This window comes from Coregonus lavaretus (assembly GCF_964263955.1).
Source record: "Coregonus lavaretus genome assembly, chromosome: 40".
Taxonomy (NCBI): domain Eukaryota; kingdom Metazoa; phylum Chordata; class Actinopteri; order Salmoniformes; family Salmonidae; genus Coregonus; species Coregonus lavaretus.
The window spans coordinates 5,925,847-5,942,090 of NC_140027.1; the positions used below are offsets into that span (position 1 = coordinate 5,925,847).

Below are 16,244 nucleotides of genomic sequence, written 5' to 3' on the forward strand. Positions count from 1 at the left end.
GCATTTATTTTCAGTTCTTGCTCATTTATTACCTTATGTTTTTACTAACCACTGTGATTGTTTATTCTTCCTGATGTGAAGGTAAAGGATTCCTGGGTGGCTGGTAGCCAACTCAGTACATGTTAGGTGTAGGGGAGGAATAGAGGGTTAAAATTATAATTTTTTATTTTTTATTAACATTAAATGTTGTGATTTAATTTCCATATCCTGTTATTCTTAAGGGTGATTATACTCTGTTTAGAGTGACACCATAAATGGTGTCAAAAGAGGGAATTCAAAAATGTCCCTTTAAAAATCTTTAATCACACCCTAGAGTTTTAATAATCTTGTGTTTTGTGTTCTATTAATCCTGTGTTTTATGCTTTATTAATCAAGTTAGCCATGTGAATGTTTGTCTTTCCTTATGTGATGGTTTGAACTTCTTTGATGACTAGTAACAGTTTGCAAGTTGGGTGTCGATGGAAGGATGGAAGGACTGAAGGACTTTTATTATCAAATTGTCTATTAATAAAAGTGTTTATTTTTGTTTGTATTGTATTTTAATGAGTGACACCCTAGAGGGCGTCAAAAGAGGGAATTGTTGGGTTTTATTTTTCTCATAATTGGATCTGTATGAGATGACTACCTTGGAAGGAATGCATTGATGTAGATTGTTTCACTTGGCAAGCTGTGATTAATGTGAGGAGCTGTTTTAGGGAGTAAGGGGAGATAAGAACTTGTGTCTCAAAGTACTAGACCTCACTGCCTCTTTGTATTCTGTGAAACTGTCCTTGAACCTGGATACAGTGGAGATTGTGTATTCTCGGTGCTGGCTCTGCAGGTTATTATCATAGCAACCAAGCCTGGCAACAACTGGAATGCCAAGGAGTTGAGACCAACCCCTGCGCCAACGGATTGGCTGAACCACACTCAGTCCTTTGCTCTGGTTGGCCAACAGAAGAAGGGACTGCTTTCTGTCAGAGTATTTGAGAAAGAATCTGAAAACAGATTCTTAGTTCTCTGTCGGCCCTGCGTGGTTTGACAGTGAGCCCGTATACGAACCTTCATACTTATCATACAATACATTTTGCATATAATAAATTAAGCTTAGATTGAAGATCTCTTGATTCTTATTCCAATACCAGATTTGAATTACGCAATCTCGACAAAACGCTTACCAACCCTTTGAAACAGCCCTACAGTCTAATCTGTAGAGAAGTTCATTATCTCTTCTGTGAACTAGAAGCTCACAAAATAGCCCCTAAAAACAAACATGGAAGCTAGAAGACGGAACGGACAGTTTTTTTGTTGGCTGGTCTTTGGCGCTTTAGAAGCACAAGGTGACTGTACAGAACATTATTTGCATGGGTACATTGCATTACAATGGAAACATCGACAATTTTGTCCACGTCACTCAGGCGAGGCAAAGGGGGTGTCCCCTAAAGCAGATATATTTCTTATATACATGGTTAGTTACAAAGGCTAAAATGGTCCTAACAAATGGCTCATGAGTAGTATCTGTTACTATGGTAACTCCTAAACTAAAATCATCAATCAACCATATGAGCATGCAGCAACACACTTCACTCTCACTGAAAACTGTAACAAAATCCAACCAGCACTAGTCCAAGTACATGTATCCATCAATACATTTCTACAAATGGCGCAGTAGCAAATGATAAGCTTCACCACAAAAAAACATTCACTTCCTCCCTCTCTATATCTACACCTCTAAAAAGAATAGCAGTTTGACCTAGTCAACCTCTGACCCTGACAGTTCGGGGAATTCCATTGGCTAGCAAAATCTCACCTGACTGATCATCAGTAGCACATTCAATCAATGGCCACTCAATGACAAGGCATCTCAATAACAACCACACCTACCTACGTGTCAAGTTCATTCCTGCAGACAGGGACAGACAGGAAACACTCAGTTTGGGGTGGAATCCATTCAAATTAAAGTCAGAGTAATTGAAATTCAAGAATTTAAAAGTCATCACTGGTTAAGTGTCTTGTGCCAAAAAGAGACTAGTAGATGTGCACATGAATTTGCAAACACATTCAAAATGTGTCAATTCAAATTCCATTTGTGAATTCAAATGTAAAAAATAACCTCTGGCAATTTATTTAGGTAATTTCTCCAAATGAAAGTTTAGCTAAATTAAATGTGTCTGTCTGTCTGTCAGTCAGTCAGTCAGTCAGTCAGTCAGTCAGTCAGTCAGTCAGTCAGTCAGTCAGTCAGTCAGTCAGTCAGTCAGTCAGTCAGTCAGTCAGTCAGTCAGTCAGTCAGTCAGTCAGTCAGTCAGTCAGTCAGTCAGTCAGTCAGTCAGTCAGTCAGTCAGTCAGTCAGTCAGTCAGTCAGTCAGTCAGTCAGTCAGTCAGTCAGTCAGTCAGTCAGTCAGTCAGTCAGTCAGTCAGTCAGTCAGTCAGTCAGTCAGTCAGTCAGTCAGTCAGTCAGTCAGTCAGTCAGTCAGTCAGTCAGTCAGTCAGTCAGTCAGTCAGTCAGTCTGTCTGTCTGTCTGTCTGTCTGTCTGTCTGTCTGTCTGTCTGTCTGTCTGTCTGTCTGTCTGTCTAGCCACACCCGGTAACTGGAAGGTCACCTATACATTGCACATAGCACACATGAGGACAAACCTCCATACACACATTTTCATGATAAATAGAAATGTAATTATGTCAATAGTAGAAATTCAAACTCTGCTTATTGCTTCTAAACGATACCTCGCTACGGCTTTACCCCAATCATGACCTATAAACAATTCATCAGGTAGAGACAAACCCCACTGGTGATATGGCAAATACTGTGTATTTTTGTATGTCATTGCAGGTGTGTTTATGGTTTGTGTGTATTCAGTATGTTTGTGTGTGTTCCTATGTTTGAGCATGTTTGTCTGTAGGTTTGAGCATGTTTGTCATCAACACCTTGGAAATGTGCATGGGTGTAAAGTATTCTAATGCATACAGTGGGGAAAAAAAGTATTTAGTCAGCCACCAATTGTGCAAGTTCTCCCACTTAAAAAGATGAGAGAGGCCTGTAATTTTCATCATAGGTACACGTCAACTATGACAGACAAAATGAGAAAGAAAAATCCAGAAAATCACATTGTAGGATTTTTAATGAATTTATTTGCAAATTATGGTGGAAAATAAGTATTTGGTCAATAACAAAAGTCTCAATACTTTGTTATATACCCTTTGTTGGCAATGACACAGGTCAAACGTTTTCTGTAAGTCTTCACAAGGTTTTCACACACTGTTGCTGGTATTTTGGCCCATTCCTCCATGCAGATCTCCTCTAGAGCAGTGATGTTTTGGGGCTGTCGCTGGGCAACACGGACTTTCAACTCCCTCCAAAGATGTTCTATGGGGTTGAGATCTGGAGACTGGCTAGGCCACTCCAGGACCTTGAAATGCTTCTTACGAAGCCACTCCTTCGTTGCCCGGGCGGTGTGTTTGGGATCACTGTCATGCTGAAAGACCCAGCCACGTTTCATCTTCAATGCCCTTGCTGATGGAAGGAGGTTTTCACTCAAAATCTCACGATACATGGCCCAATTCATTCTTTCCTTTACACATGACATTCTCCCAATCCTCTTCTGGATCATCCAAATGCACTCTAGCAAACTTCAGACGGGCCTGGACATGTACTGGCTTAAGCAGGGGGACACGTCTGGCACTGCAGGATTTGAGTCCCTGGCGGCGTAGTGTGTTACTGATGGTAGGCTTTGTTCCTTTGGCCCCAGCTCTCTGCAGGTCATTCACTAGGTCCCCCCGTGTGGTTCTGGGATTTTTGCTCACCGTTCTTGTGATCATTTTGACCCCACGGGGTGAGATCTTGCGTGGAGCCCCAGATCGAGGGAGATTATCAGTGGTCTTGTATGTCTTCCATTTCCTAATAATTGCTCCCACAGTTGATTTCTTCAAACCAAGCTGCTTACCTATTGCAGATTCAGTCTTCCCAGCCTGGTGCAGGTCTACAATTTTGTTTCTGGTGTCCTTTGACAGCTCTTTGGTCTTGGCCATAGTGGAGTTTGGAGTGTGATTGTTTGAGGTTGTGGACAGGTGTCTTTTATACTGATAACAAGTTCAAACAGGTGGCATTAATACAGGTAACGAGTGGAGGACAGAGGAGCCTCTTAAAGAAGAAGTTACAGGTCTGTGAGAGCCAGAAATCTTGCTTGTTTGTAGGTGACCAAATACTTATTTTCCACCATAATTTGCAAATAAATTCATTAAATATCCTACAATGTGATTTTCTGGAGAAAAAAAATCTCAATTGGTCTGTCATAGTTGACGTGTACCTATGATGAAAATTACAGGCCTCTCTCATCTTTTTAAGTGGGAGAACTTGCACAATTGGTGGCTGACTAAATACTTTTTTCCCCCACTGTATATGTAACGGTGCATCCATTTTTTATCCGGTCCCACAACTCCTTAAGAGTGTGACAATTGCTTGACCCGGCATTGCGCTCCATGGGTGTGACACTTCCCACACCTACCAAAGTCTCAGCAAGCCAAAAACATTCTGCCAACGTTCTGTTCAGCAGCCCAGCAGAAAGCTGGGAAGAAATATACATGGCCTTCTGCAAGAAAAACGGAGCCCTTTAAATCACAAGTCTTTGTTTTCAGTTTTTCAACCGCCGACATCTTCTTTATCCTCTGTTGTGCAAGCATGCTTCAGTTCCACATTGTGACTGACTAATAGTAGTACAGGTTTCAGGTGGTTAGGGTGGAAAGTGTGGACTGAAGGCTGGAGGAGCTGGGACTTTTAATCCAGCAGAGGGAGAATTGTAGTCCTTGGCAGGAGTTGTAGTCCTCTACCTGGAGATCATGGAGCTGGACTGGGAGTGGTTAGAAGAGGAGGTGGCGTGGCTGAGCTGGGAGAAACCACTGTGACTCGACTCCAAACTGGTCATAGAGCCCCTGAGAGAGAGAAATAAGGTATAATGATTTTAATTTTGTAAAAACGTATTGTTGGCCTAACTAAGGTTTTAGAACTACATACTAAATGGTCTTAAATCAGGGTGCAAATACTATTTGAAATCTTTCAATTACTTTGAGCGTTTGCATTAGGAGTGACAGGTGGGAGGGGTTTGTGCTTGTGGGACTCTTTTATTGGTTATATTGCAACAGGAAAGCTCAATCAAGCACAGCTTAAGTATAAACAAATAAAATGTTTTATTGTCAAATAGGAATTATTTCAAATAGTATTTGATCCACGGTCTGGTATTAATGATGCCCAGCTCCTGCTTTGTCAAGTCTAGTGCCAAATAGTGTAGATCATGCAGCAAGTCAAACCAAAGGGAGGTGAATCCACTCTGTGACATAAATTTAGCATACTGCCCTAAATAGGTTGTTCTTCTAACCCACAGTGACTAAAACATGGCCTCTCATGCTTCAGTGAGAGTTTTGAGGGGCATGAATGAAAGACTTATCCTTATCAACCAATTTGCAGAGGCAGAAAAACACAGCAGGGATCATCAACTACATTCAGCTGTGGGCTGATTTTGTCTTGAGCGGATGGTTGGGGGGCCGGAAGATCATTACAAATAATTTGCAAGAAGCCCAAACAGATATCATACTTGGATTAAAACATAATAATTTTGAATGTACTTCACATGCCTCTATTATGCGTGGGAATACTTTGGAGCAGATTTCCTACATTAAAATCACTTGGAGCTGATTTCCTGGTGTTTTTACAGTTATTTTATGTCCAACAATGAAAATGCACACAAAAAAACTTGCGGGGCCAAAAAAACTTTGGGGGCCAAATAAAACCACCTGCGAGCCGCCAGTTGGGGAACCCTGAAATACAGGTAGCCCTTTGTGGCAAAGGAGGAAGGCAACTCAAACTAAAATGCATGTGTCTGTTAGTCATTCATGCAAGCAAGGGTGAGACTAGCTAGCTTAGTGAGTGAGTGTGAGTGCCCTTTCTCTAACTGAAGCACAAAGAGAAAGCATTGCTGGGGAGGTCAAATAAAGCCATAAGCGAAGGGTCAGGATGCTAGCATCTTACAGAGCTGTCGCCAACTGTTAAACGGGAGTTCTCATAAGCAACCAAACACAATGCAAAGCTAAGGGAACACAAGTCCACTTACAAACTTTGAACATCAAAGCAAGCCGCTCTTCACAGGAAGAGAGAAGGAGTGGAAGAGGGGTTGATGAGCGATAGGAGGACAGGAGCACATTGAAAAGAAAGAGTGGAGGGTAAAAAGGCCGTCTATCTCTTTAGGAGGGGAAGCCTACACTTGGCACTTCATCATGGCTACAATGGACATTAATGTTAATGTCAATATTGTATAAAAAACATATCAAATGGAACAAAAGTGATGATACAATACAATCATAACACTAAATACAGTATGATTTAAAAAATTACATTTACTATGATGACCTATTTGATCTGAGCTTTCTCACAGACACAAGCACACACAGCTACTAACCTGAAGTCCTCGGAGCCAATGACCTCTGTGTAGTACATGACTTTGCACTTGTGTGAGGAGACCTGCAGGGAGGCGAGGACGTCGTCCACGCGGGGCAGGTTGGTGGAAGCGCTGCCCGGCATGGTGTGGAACCTCCACTGGAGGATGTAGAACCCGGGCCATCTGGTCACGTGGGAGCCCTGGGAGAGGGACGGCGAGAGGGGGAGGAGAGAGGGAGAGAGGGAGAGATGGGGGAAAGAGAGATGCATTAGATGAGAGGTTTTAATCATTGTCAATCTGGATGTTCTTAACATTAGATTCATGAAGTATTGAATGGCATTTAAATCACACTTAACACTAAACAACTGCTTTCAACATTGGTGTAATATGCAAACCTGTATATTTTAATGAGTCAATCTTAAATTTCGTTAATTGAGTCAAGAGATTTTATCAGGCACTGACAAAGTGCCACCTGCATGCCTCATATCTTTCTCAACACTATGAATAACTAGTCTGCTCCAATACTGACCTGCACGCTTTCCCCCTCCTTGCAGGTGAGTGGTGACTCCACCATGCTGTAGTCCCGGCCTAAGGTCCAGGACTTGTCTATGAGCTGGACGTTGTTCCCCCCGGGGGTGGTGATGCTGCTGTGTTGCCCCACTAGGGGGTCCTTGCGGGGGGGTTGGGGGGCACGCTTGGAGTGGTAGATGTGGAAGACCACGTCGCCCTTACACACGTCAAAGTCCCAGGTGATCACAGAGGAGGCGTCGATGATCTCGATCCCCACCTGAGAGGGAAAGCAGGGAGAGGAAAAGAGGAGGGTTGAAGAAGGGAGGGGAGAGAAAAGGAGAAAGAGAGGGAGGGATGAGAAAAGAGAAGAGTAGAAATAAGAGAGAGATTGAGAAATAATTAAAGAGAGCGAAAAGAACAGATGACAGACGGAGGTAAGACTGCAGATTTCTACCGAATAGTATCCACATGGCATGGCTCCTTTTTTAACAGATTATATCACCTCTCTACTTTTATGTAACAGAAACATGGGTGCAGATTCCTGTCAAAGCAAAGTTCATGTTCAATTTGTGACAGAACAGTGGCTAAATGTCTGAAGATCAGTTTGAATGCACTTTCAGGATTTCTCCAGTGGGTGGCAGTGTTGGTCAAGTAACTTCAGCAGACCAACGTTTGGCTTGTTTTTTTCCTCCGTCTTTCTATCCACATCTTTCTCTCATTCTTCCCATATCTCTTTCCCCATCTCTCTCTTTCTCTCCTCTCACCTATCTGCCCTTCTCTCTCTCTCTCTTATTTCTCCTCCTCCCACAAATGACTTCAAAGCTCCAGCTAAGGCCCCAGTCGCCCCTCTCTCCTCGAGTCCTCTCTGCTCTCCCCCAGCCGAGGTGCAGTGTGTTGGGGCTCACCTCGTGGGGTGCTCCCTTAAAGACGCTGGCACTCTGGTAGATAGTCTCTGTCCACAGGCTGATGTCTTCGTTCTCCAGCTCCTCTGCAGTACGGTACAGAGACTTGGGCACCAGGCCTCCCTCTGGGACTTCACACTGCACACAGACACACACACACACAGAATTAGGCCATATGACAACAAAAACGTCATAGAAAGTATATGTTTGCTATGATCCTCAATGGAAATTCTGCTTTATATGCACGCACAGACACGAAAAAGGGACATAAACATTATCATGGCAACCATACGACAATGTGACTATGCTGGGTGATGACGCCACACACACGGTGACTCACCATACACTCTCCTCCCAGGAAGTCAGGGATGACCTCCTTGTCTATGTAGTCCAGCAGGCCGCCAGGGCCCTGGTAGTCATTACCGGCGTAGATCAGGAACTTCTTACGGGTGTTCTCATCGATAAATGGGCTCACCTGAACACAGGACAGAGAAGGGGGGAGGAGTCATCACCCTACTGCTCCCAGCTAAATACCTCATGCCAAAATTGCCCTACGAGCACTACATAGGGAATAGGGTGCCATTTAGGAGTCTCCAGCCCTAGTGTTTCATAGTGTCTCACCAGGGTCCAGAGCACAGGGAAGACTCTAGGAGCCCTCAGTATGAGCAGACGTCCCAGGGTCTCTGGGTAGTTGGCCTCCACCACCTCAATGATCCTCAGAAGGGCCTTAACCCCCGGTCGCCACAGGTGGCGCATGTTTAACCCTTCGAGGTCCACCAGACACGTCCAACAACTAGAGGGAAGAGCGAGAGAGAGAGAGGAGGTAGGAGGGCGAGATTTTAAATACTATACACAGATTGTAAGTACAATACACATTACATTTCCAAATATGATCCTATGACGTCAAAAAACGGAGACAGATTCCTCCCACTCTCTCAATCAGGGGCTATCTCGCTCCCTATGTCTTACGTGAGCGAAGCTCCGTAGCTTTCCACCCTAGCACACTTCAGATACATTCCTGCATGGCTTCGCTCCACAGTCACGTCCATCTGATAAGCCTGACAGCTGCCAGATAACGGCGCCATTCTCACCTTCTCTCTTTTTTCCCCCCTCTCCCTCTCTTCTCCGTTTCTCCTCTCACTCGCTCCATTTCCCTCTCTCTCACACCCACACCTTTCAGAGAGGAACCCTCCACATTTTTGTCCATCTTGCCTAGAGATAGCTTTAACTTTAAAGAGAATCCCCCACACTCAGCACTCTCTGCGTTAATAATCCCACTGCACCAAGGCAATTCCCATGATACACGTTAGCTTAGCAACAGCTACAGAGCTCCCACAGGACTCATTACTGTTTAGTCCTCTTCTCCCACGGAACTTATGTCCTGTAGATCTGAGAGGCTTGGACGGGTGTATGCAATATGGCTTAAACTCTACTTGACCTATCAGAGGGAGTGGTGGAGCTACTACCAAATAGCAACGGGTGTGTACCTGATTGGTCGGCCGAAGACTTTGGTGTTCTCCTCACAGCGCCTGAGGCCCTCCTCGTTTATGGATAGAACCTGAAGGGTTAAAACACACACACACACACTTAATGTGGGTATGCTTACACACACACACACACACACACTTTGGTTACCACGTGTGATTGACAGCAGAAGAGGCCCACTCACATGTCTGAGTAGAGACTCCTCCCCCAGGGCTCGGACCAGCCCCTTGGTGTCCATCTGTCCCAGACGCAGGATATAGAGAGGACGACCCTCTGGAAGGACACACAGACATAAGTATATTTGAATAGTCTAGGGATGCAGATTTCGATCAATTTTGCTGTCGACTAACCAACCCTCATTAACCAGTCAACAAACAGTTACAGTTTTTATGCATGCATACAAGGAATGGATATTTTTCATTACGAGACACATGCAACAATAGCAAGCCTATCGTCTTACAGTCAAAAGGCTATAGCCTATTATTGAACATGCAACTCCTGTAATGAAGCAGCTAAAAAAATTTCATTTTCAAACATTTGCCAAAATGCAATTTGTGGGAAAACACCGTTCTAAACAGCGCACCTCATGCAAGTTGCTCCATATATAACTAGAAACCTGGAAAGAGGGAATCTAATAGCAACAACTAGGATGGGTTACTAATATGACCAGGATTGTGCCTTTGGCTTCTGGACAACGAAATAAAGTTGATATGAAAACCAATAGAACAGGAGAGAAATGCTGGTTAAATGGTATGAGGAAGTCTTTATAAAATAATTCTGGTTAAATGGTATGAGGAAGTCTTTATAAAATAATTGCCTCCAGTTTCTAGGATTAATTTTGGCAAGGCTACTTTGAAGCAGGGAAAGACATGCCTCGTTATTTGAAGTAAAGTAAAACGTTCTGGTTTCAAACAATCATACTGTCTCAAGCTCACATTGCAAAGTGGTGGGTGTCGCGCTGATAGCCTGCCTACCATTGACTTTAGCCTATGCACTCGAATGGCGAATGGGAGGCGCGCTTTAATTACGAGTTGAGATTGAGAAATAAAAACAGTAGCTCTTTTTCTAATCGTGGCCATCAAAACAGTTTAACACACGATTGCATTTAGAGTTGTTATTTGTTGTGCTATGACTGGGCTTCGAAAAGCACGTTAGACTCCAGTATCTGCTTTCTGAGGAGCTGCTCTCGCGCTGTCTGACTGGTGATTGGATATTCCGCTCCTCATACTAGGCTCTTATGCAAATTAACCTATAGACCGATAAGCATGACCTGTCAAATGTATTTCGGCAGCTAACAGATTAACGGTTAACATCCTTAATACAGTTAATTGTGTGATGAGGGCAATGCCTTGGGACTGCCGTTAAGACAACAATAAACCAGAGCATGCAAATACCCAGAGCAAGTATGAAGTAACAACAATGTATTTGAAATTTGGACTGCAATGCAGTCAATTCTAAGTTGTATTCCTTCATTGGACAAATATGGTGTGTGTCAGGAAGTTGTGGCTTAGACAGGGACTTCTTTTTCTATTTGTGAAATAGAAAGTGGCGTTTTGGGAAGTTACTTCTGTTAACAACTTATAAAGAAACAAGACACACACAAAACAGTTTTTTTTTACCATGCGTAAATAATACGAGTGCAGGAGGTTTTGTGCCATGTGGGTCTAACTCTGAGTGACCACTGTATTTTGTGAACATCATATGACTACCCCTCTACATCAAATCAAGACTCCATGACAATTATTAGCGACTAATTGTGTGTGCATGCGTGCGTATGCCTTAGCATCTCTCTCTCTCTGTGTCCATCCTCCATACCTTTATCATGGTGGTGCCACCCTCCAGTGTAGTAGTCGTTGAGGACCTGTGGTGACGTCCACGTCTCTAACAGATAGTCCACCTGGTGCTGTTTCCTCCATGTTAAGGACTGACACAGGATCTCCCTGGCCTTCTCCATGTTAAAGTCCCTGGCCCGCAGGAAACGAAGGATGTGCTCGTCCTTAGGGATCTGGAAAGGTGGCGAGGAGGGAGAGGAGGGAGTGAGGGCAAGGGTCTCCAAGGGGGGGAGGTGGGGGGTGGTGTTCAGAGGGGGCAGGGTAAGAGTGTGCGTGTGCGAGCATGTCACACATGCCTCTGTGTCTCAAGTAGCCGAGTATGATTTTAAAGATAGAATATGCTTTAGTATGTGTGTATTGAAAGCTGTAAGGGTGTGTGTCTCACCTTGCCCTTGTGGCTCTCTTGCAGCCATTGGCGTAGTCGGATCAGACAGCTCTCCTGCAGAGGCGTCAGGTCTCCCAAGTAGCGCTTGATGTAGTCTGCATCCAACTTGTCTACAACACAAACACACACCATTTAGAGAATTCTCAATTCAGTCAATTCAATCTCATTCAAATCACTCACACAGCTAAACACCACTTAAAAAGAGAGTTTCCCATTGTACTAATGTAATGAAACTTTTTAACAGTGTCTCAATCATTCATTAGTACTAACCATCAGGTGTGCCCGTCTGGTTCTCTGTCTGGTTGTCAGGCTGGCTATTGGCATCGTTGCTGGTGGCATCACTTTGGTTGGCATCATTATTGCTGGCATTGGCAATCTCATGGTGATTGGCATCAGTAGACACAGGGATTGAGACGGCGGGAGTGACAGGGAGCTCCAGGTGGAGGACCTTTGGGGTGGCACAGATGGGTTTGGTGGTGATGGAGGAGGAGGGAGCATCCAGGGAGGGAGTCCAGCGGGGCACGTGGGTTATCCCCTCTTCCTCTAGCTGGTTTAGGTAGAACTCTATGATCTCCTTACCCTAAAGAGGAGAGAGGGGGAGGGGGAGGAAGGAGAGAGAGGGGGAGGTGGGAGTACGGGGGAGGAGAGAGAGTGAGAAAAATAAGAAAGAGAGAGAGAGAGTTAGAGTTATTATTAGGGAAGGGGGCTCAGTAGGGACTAGGAGTTTACACAAGCTTACCTTTGTTTACACTGGCTCGGCAAATTGGCTTACATTACATAAGAAGAGCCACTTAGCACTAGACGGCCCAATGGTATGTCTGCTGTATCAACACTGCATTCCGTGGTTGGGGTCGGTTCCATTTCAATTAACTCAATGCAGGAGATGCATTAAATTCCCAATACAATTAGGTTATTTTCGAATGTTGAATTGGAATTTCAATTCACTTGAAATGGAGCCTAGTTGGAGTCATTATTTTTGCACGAGGGAAATGTTTGGCGTCTGGTGAATTCTCTAAATGTGATACATCTGGGTTGTATTCATTAGGGCGCAACGTACCAATGGAAAACGAAAGCCAGCATTTCTTATTGGACAAGGTTCAGGTAGTCCCGCCACCTTTCAGTCTGTTTTCTTACTGTTACTGTCTAATGATCTGGCTCATACACACCTTCTTGATACTGCTGGCGTACTGCTTCATGGCTATCTTCTCCACCGTGCTCTCGAAGCCGAAGAAGGACTTGATGTCCAGGCTGGCCGACTGCTCGAAACACGTCCAGTCGTCATTCTCAGGGTGGGCCTGCACACACACGAAAGAGAAGAGACACGTGTTACCGTGGCAACCACACACGGCAATGTGACTCTGTGCTGAGCACTGACGCACACTGCAAGCTACACATCCTCAGCTATGTGTGGGAGTGCGTACCGATGACACACTATCCACTGGCATTTTACCAATACTGACAGGTTGTGCCGTTATATGCCAACAAATATTGATATGGTATCAAGCAGACAGCACATTCACACACAGCCCGAGATGGTATAAAAATAGATTTTGTCGGATGTCAGTGAGTAGAGTGTGTTAGATAGGTCGGGAGTGAGAGTGTTGAATGTCATAGACCCTGCCAGGCAAACCAAGGCAAGTCATACAGTAATCCCTCCGTGACATACAACTTATGAAAGAGCTTATTTTACTATGTAGCTCTTTGGCTAGCTCCGATGGCTATTTCCGTAATTGGATACCTGTTTTCTTTGGCTACCAAATTATGTCAGCTTTAGCCAACTCTAGCCTATTAGCTCAGTCTAATTGAGCTGCCTAGCCTTGTTAGCATCCGCTAGCTAACTGTAACTGTTCTTCATAAGGATAGCTGCGTAATGGATTTAAAATAGCCACGCTAGCCTCGTTAGACGCTAATGCAATGTGCTTGACCTCATTAACTCACAGCGCATTCATTCACCATGGGAGCCTGCTGAGAGTAGCACTGAGGTCAGAGTAGGGAGTGCCGTAACACACTGCAGTAGGCCTGGGAGGTGTGAAAGAACTGACTCCAGAACAGTGTGTGAGTGTCTTGAGGCGGAGTGATGCAGGGAGCAATGGGAGGTCTGAATTATTCAGTGGGAAGGAAGCAGCATATGAGAGGCTGGTTGAACACAGCTTTCTCTGTCTATCTGGAGAGAAGCATTGAGAGTGCAAGGTGGGAAGGGGTCAAACATAAGTGTACTGTCGACAACTTGCTTTTACAGGGCTATGAGTGTTTGTGTGTGTGTGTGTGTGAGTGTGTGTGCCATGTGAGATAAGGTGATATAAAACCAAGGCTTAAGTTTAGTGTGTGTAGCTCCATATGAGGAGCTGGATGGAACACAGCTTGATCCTTCCATTTGAAGAGAAATTGTGAATGCATGGAGGAAGCGGGGGGCTTCAAAGTGGTTTAACAGCGCTTTGTGAGTGTGTGATTGAGTGTGTGTGTGCGCGCGTGCGTGCATGCGGTTGACTAAATAAAACAAAGGCTTGAATGTGTGTTAGCGAATGGACAGGTAGCTTACGTAACCATTCTAACCAAAGCTACATTTTAATGTGTGTGTGTGTGACTGTGTGTGTAACACACCGAGTAGCTGCAGAGTTCGTGGATGATGACTCTGTTGGAGAAGGTCTCGTTGTGGGACTCGATGTGGAGCGTCCTTTCTCTCTTGTTCAGAGTGTTCTCCTGGCTGAAGTACACATAGTCCACCCCCGCAATCTGAACACAAAGGACACTCATGAAATCAGTTGCAGCAAAACTAATGGTCAAAAAGGAAAATCAGATACACGGATTACAAAATTCTTGCTATTTCCTCATAGAACATGATGTCATCTCCCTGAGGAGGATGAGCTGGCCAATCAGCGGTCTACTCACATGAGTAGACCGCTGTGGTTGGGGTATGCCCACACCATTACAACACAGGAAAGCTACTTTTTAACATACTTAATTAACATTTTTGGGAAGGAAAACTATTTCACTCATATTTTAAGTAATTATAGGTCATATTTCATAGAAATCTGGAAACACTGGGCAGTAAACAATACTCAAACATTCATATGGATTCTGCTTTTGCTTGTCCTTTGGGGTCTAGGCTGGGTTACTGTAAAGCACTTTGTGACAATCCCTGATGTACAAAGGGCTTTAAAAATACATTAGACTGATTGATTGACTTACAGTACAAGACTCACATTAACTGACAATGCTTTATAAATACATTTGATTGATTGATTGATTGATTGATTGACTGACTGACAAGACTCATGAGAGAAGATAGCAACAGGTTAGTGACGTCAGGCGTACCCGCTTGAGGAGGCGAGGGGCGTCCACGTCCAGTTTGCAGCGGCGCTGGACCTGGTGTAAGGAGCCGTCCTCGCTCTTAGTTTCCTCCAACACCTCGCTGTCCACAAACATGGGAATCAGGTGACACGTGGGGAATCGCCTCTCGTAGGCCTGAGAGAGAGAGATGGAAAGAGAAAGAAAATGTTATTATTGTGGGACTAATTTGTTTTGGCAATGCAAGCTCCTTTACTTTTCATGTTAATAAAGTTGATTGAATTGAGAGAGTGAGATGCATCAGACAAGACAGTCTAGCCATTGCATATCCAACAATGACATCTAATGAAATAGCCTAGTTCCCAAAATCAATATTGTCAGCAGGAGAGCAAGAGAGAAAGAAAGTGATAAAGGTAGGCAAGAGAGGTTAGGGTAGAAAAGATAGGTACACAGATAGACAGCGAGAGACAAAACACCATTCAGGTCTATTCAACTCTATGACCCGCACATCTCCTCACTATAAGGTCCTTGGCATACTACTGATCCTGGACCTGATTTGCAGGGTTATGTAACCAGCCAGGGGAAAAGAGAGGACATGTATCGACAGTGCCCCGATCAGTTTGGACAGGTGTGGGAGACAAGGTGACGCTCCAGCCCACCTAAATGACACTGAGCTCAGAACAGTCAAGGGACTTGTACATTATGTCAGCATCTTTGCTAATTCTAGGCCTAAGTCTGTGCCATGTGTTGTAATAAAGGACCTTGTTGACCTACAGTCCCTCATTTTGTCTACTTCTTCCTGACTGGTCTAGACACCATTATTTCTTTCATTTTGTGCTGAATGGGCAGATTTTTTTCCTGACCCAGTTGGAGTCTGCAGTCTTGAGAGAGCGAGAGAGAGAGACTGAGAGAAAAGAGGAAGGAGAGAGAGAGAGAAAGGAGCAAAGTTGCGTTGGGGCACTATGAGGCCACCACTTAGTCAAGATGGCTCAGACTGGAAACATACATGTAAAAGCACTCACCAAAAACTAAGTAAGACAGCAAGAGAGAAAGAACAATAATTGTTTTACTCTAGGTTGGCAGGGTTCACAGCTCCATCTTCAGTTATAATGGAGCAAGATGTCCCTGTCCTCTAGAAAGGGCTTTGGGTTCAGCTCAGGTCCTCTAACACCAGTGTTCTGCTATCTTTTCCATACCAGGGACTCGCATGCTATGGCTTTTCCTTTTTGGGGCCACAGACTGGAGGTTGAGAAACAGCGCTCTAGCCTAGACTAGGGCCTTGTCGTAGAACTGTAATAAGGGTTAGAGCTTACCCTGCTAAAATGGGACCGGTATTCAGGCCAGGGTGTGAGGCGGCGAGCAAACCAGGCTAAGTAGGGGCTTTGGAAATTGGCAATAGCTGCACCTCCCATTCTTTGTAGTTCCAGTCAGCATGGTACCA

At 44.4% G+C, this 16,244-nt stretch overlaps 1 protein-coding gene across 1 annotated transcript in view; it reads right to left on the reverse strand.

Annotated features, from left to right (window-relative positions):
• Positions 1-4,386: 4,386 nt before the first annotated feature.
• The window catches only part of LOC311113493 (SEC14-like protein 1), a 39,540-nt gene continuing 27,682 nt past the window's right edge, over positions 4,387-16,244 (reverse strand). The window contains exons 3-16 of the mRNA XM_084156722.1: positions 14,831-14,980; positions 14,117-14,248; positions 12,682-12,810; positions 11,786-12,095; positions 11,516-11,625; positions 11,114-11,303; positions 9,483-9,571; positions 9,301-9,371; positions 8,435-8,606; positions 8,154-8,288; positions 7,817-7,951; positions 6,931-7,188; positions 6,423-6,601; positions 4,387-4,902 (exon numbers count right to left, since the gene is read on the reverse strand). Coding sequence (XP_084012848.1) covers positions 4,797-4,902; positions 6,423-6,601; positions 6,931-7,188; positions 7,817-7,951; positions 8,154-8,288; positions 8,435-8,606; positions 9,301-9,371; positions 9,483-9,571; positions 11,114-11,303; positions 11,516-11,625; positions 11,786-12,095; positions 12,682-12,810; positions 14,117-14,248; positions 14,831-14,980 — 2,166 coding nt within the window. The 3' untranslated portion in view covers positions 4,387-4,796. The remainder of the gene's footprint in view (positions 4,903-6,422; positions 6,602-6,930; positions 7,189-7,816; positions 7,952-8,153; positions 8,289-8,434; positions 8,607-9,300; positions 9,372-9,482; positions 9,572-11,113; positions 11,304-11,515; positions 11,626-11,785; positions 12,096-12,681; positions 12,811-14,116; positions 14,249-14,830; positions 14,981-16,244) is intronic.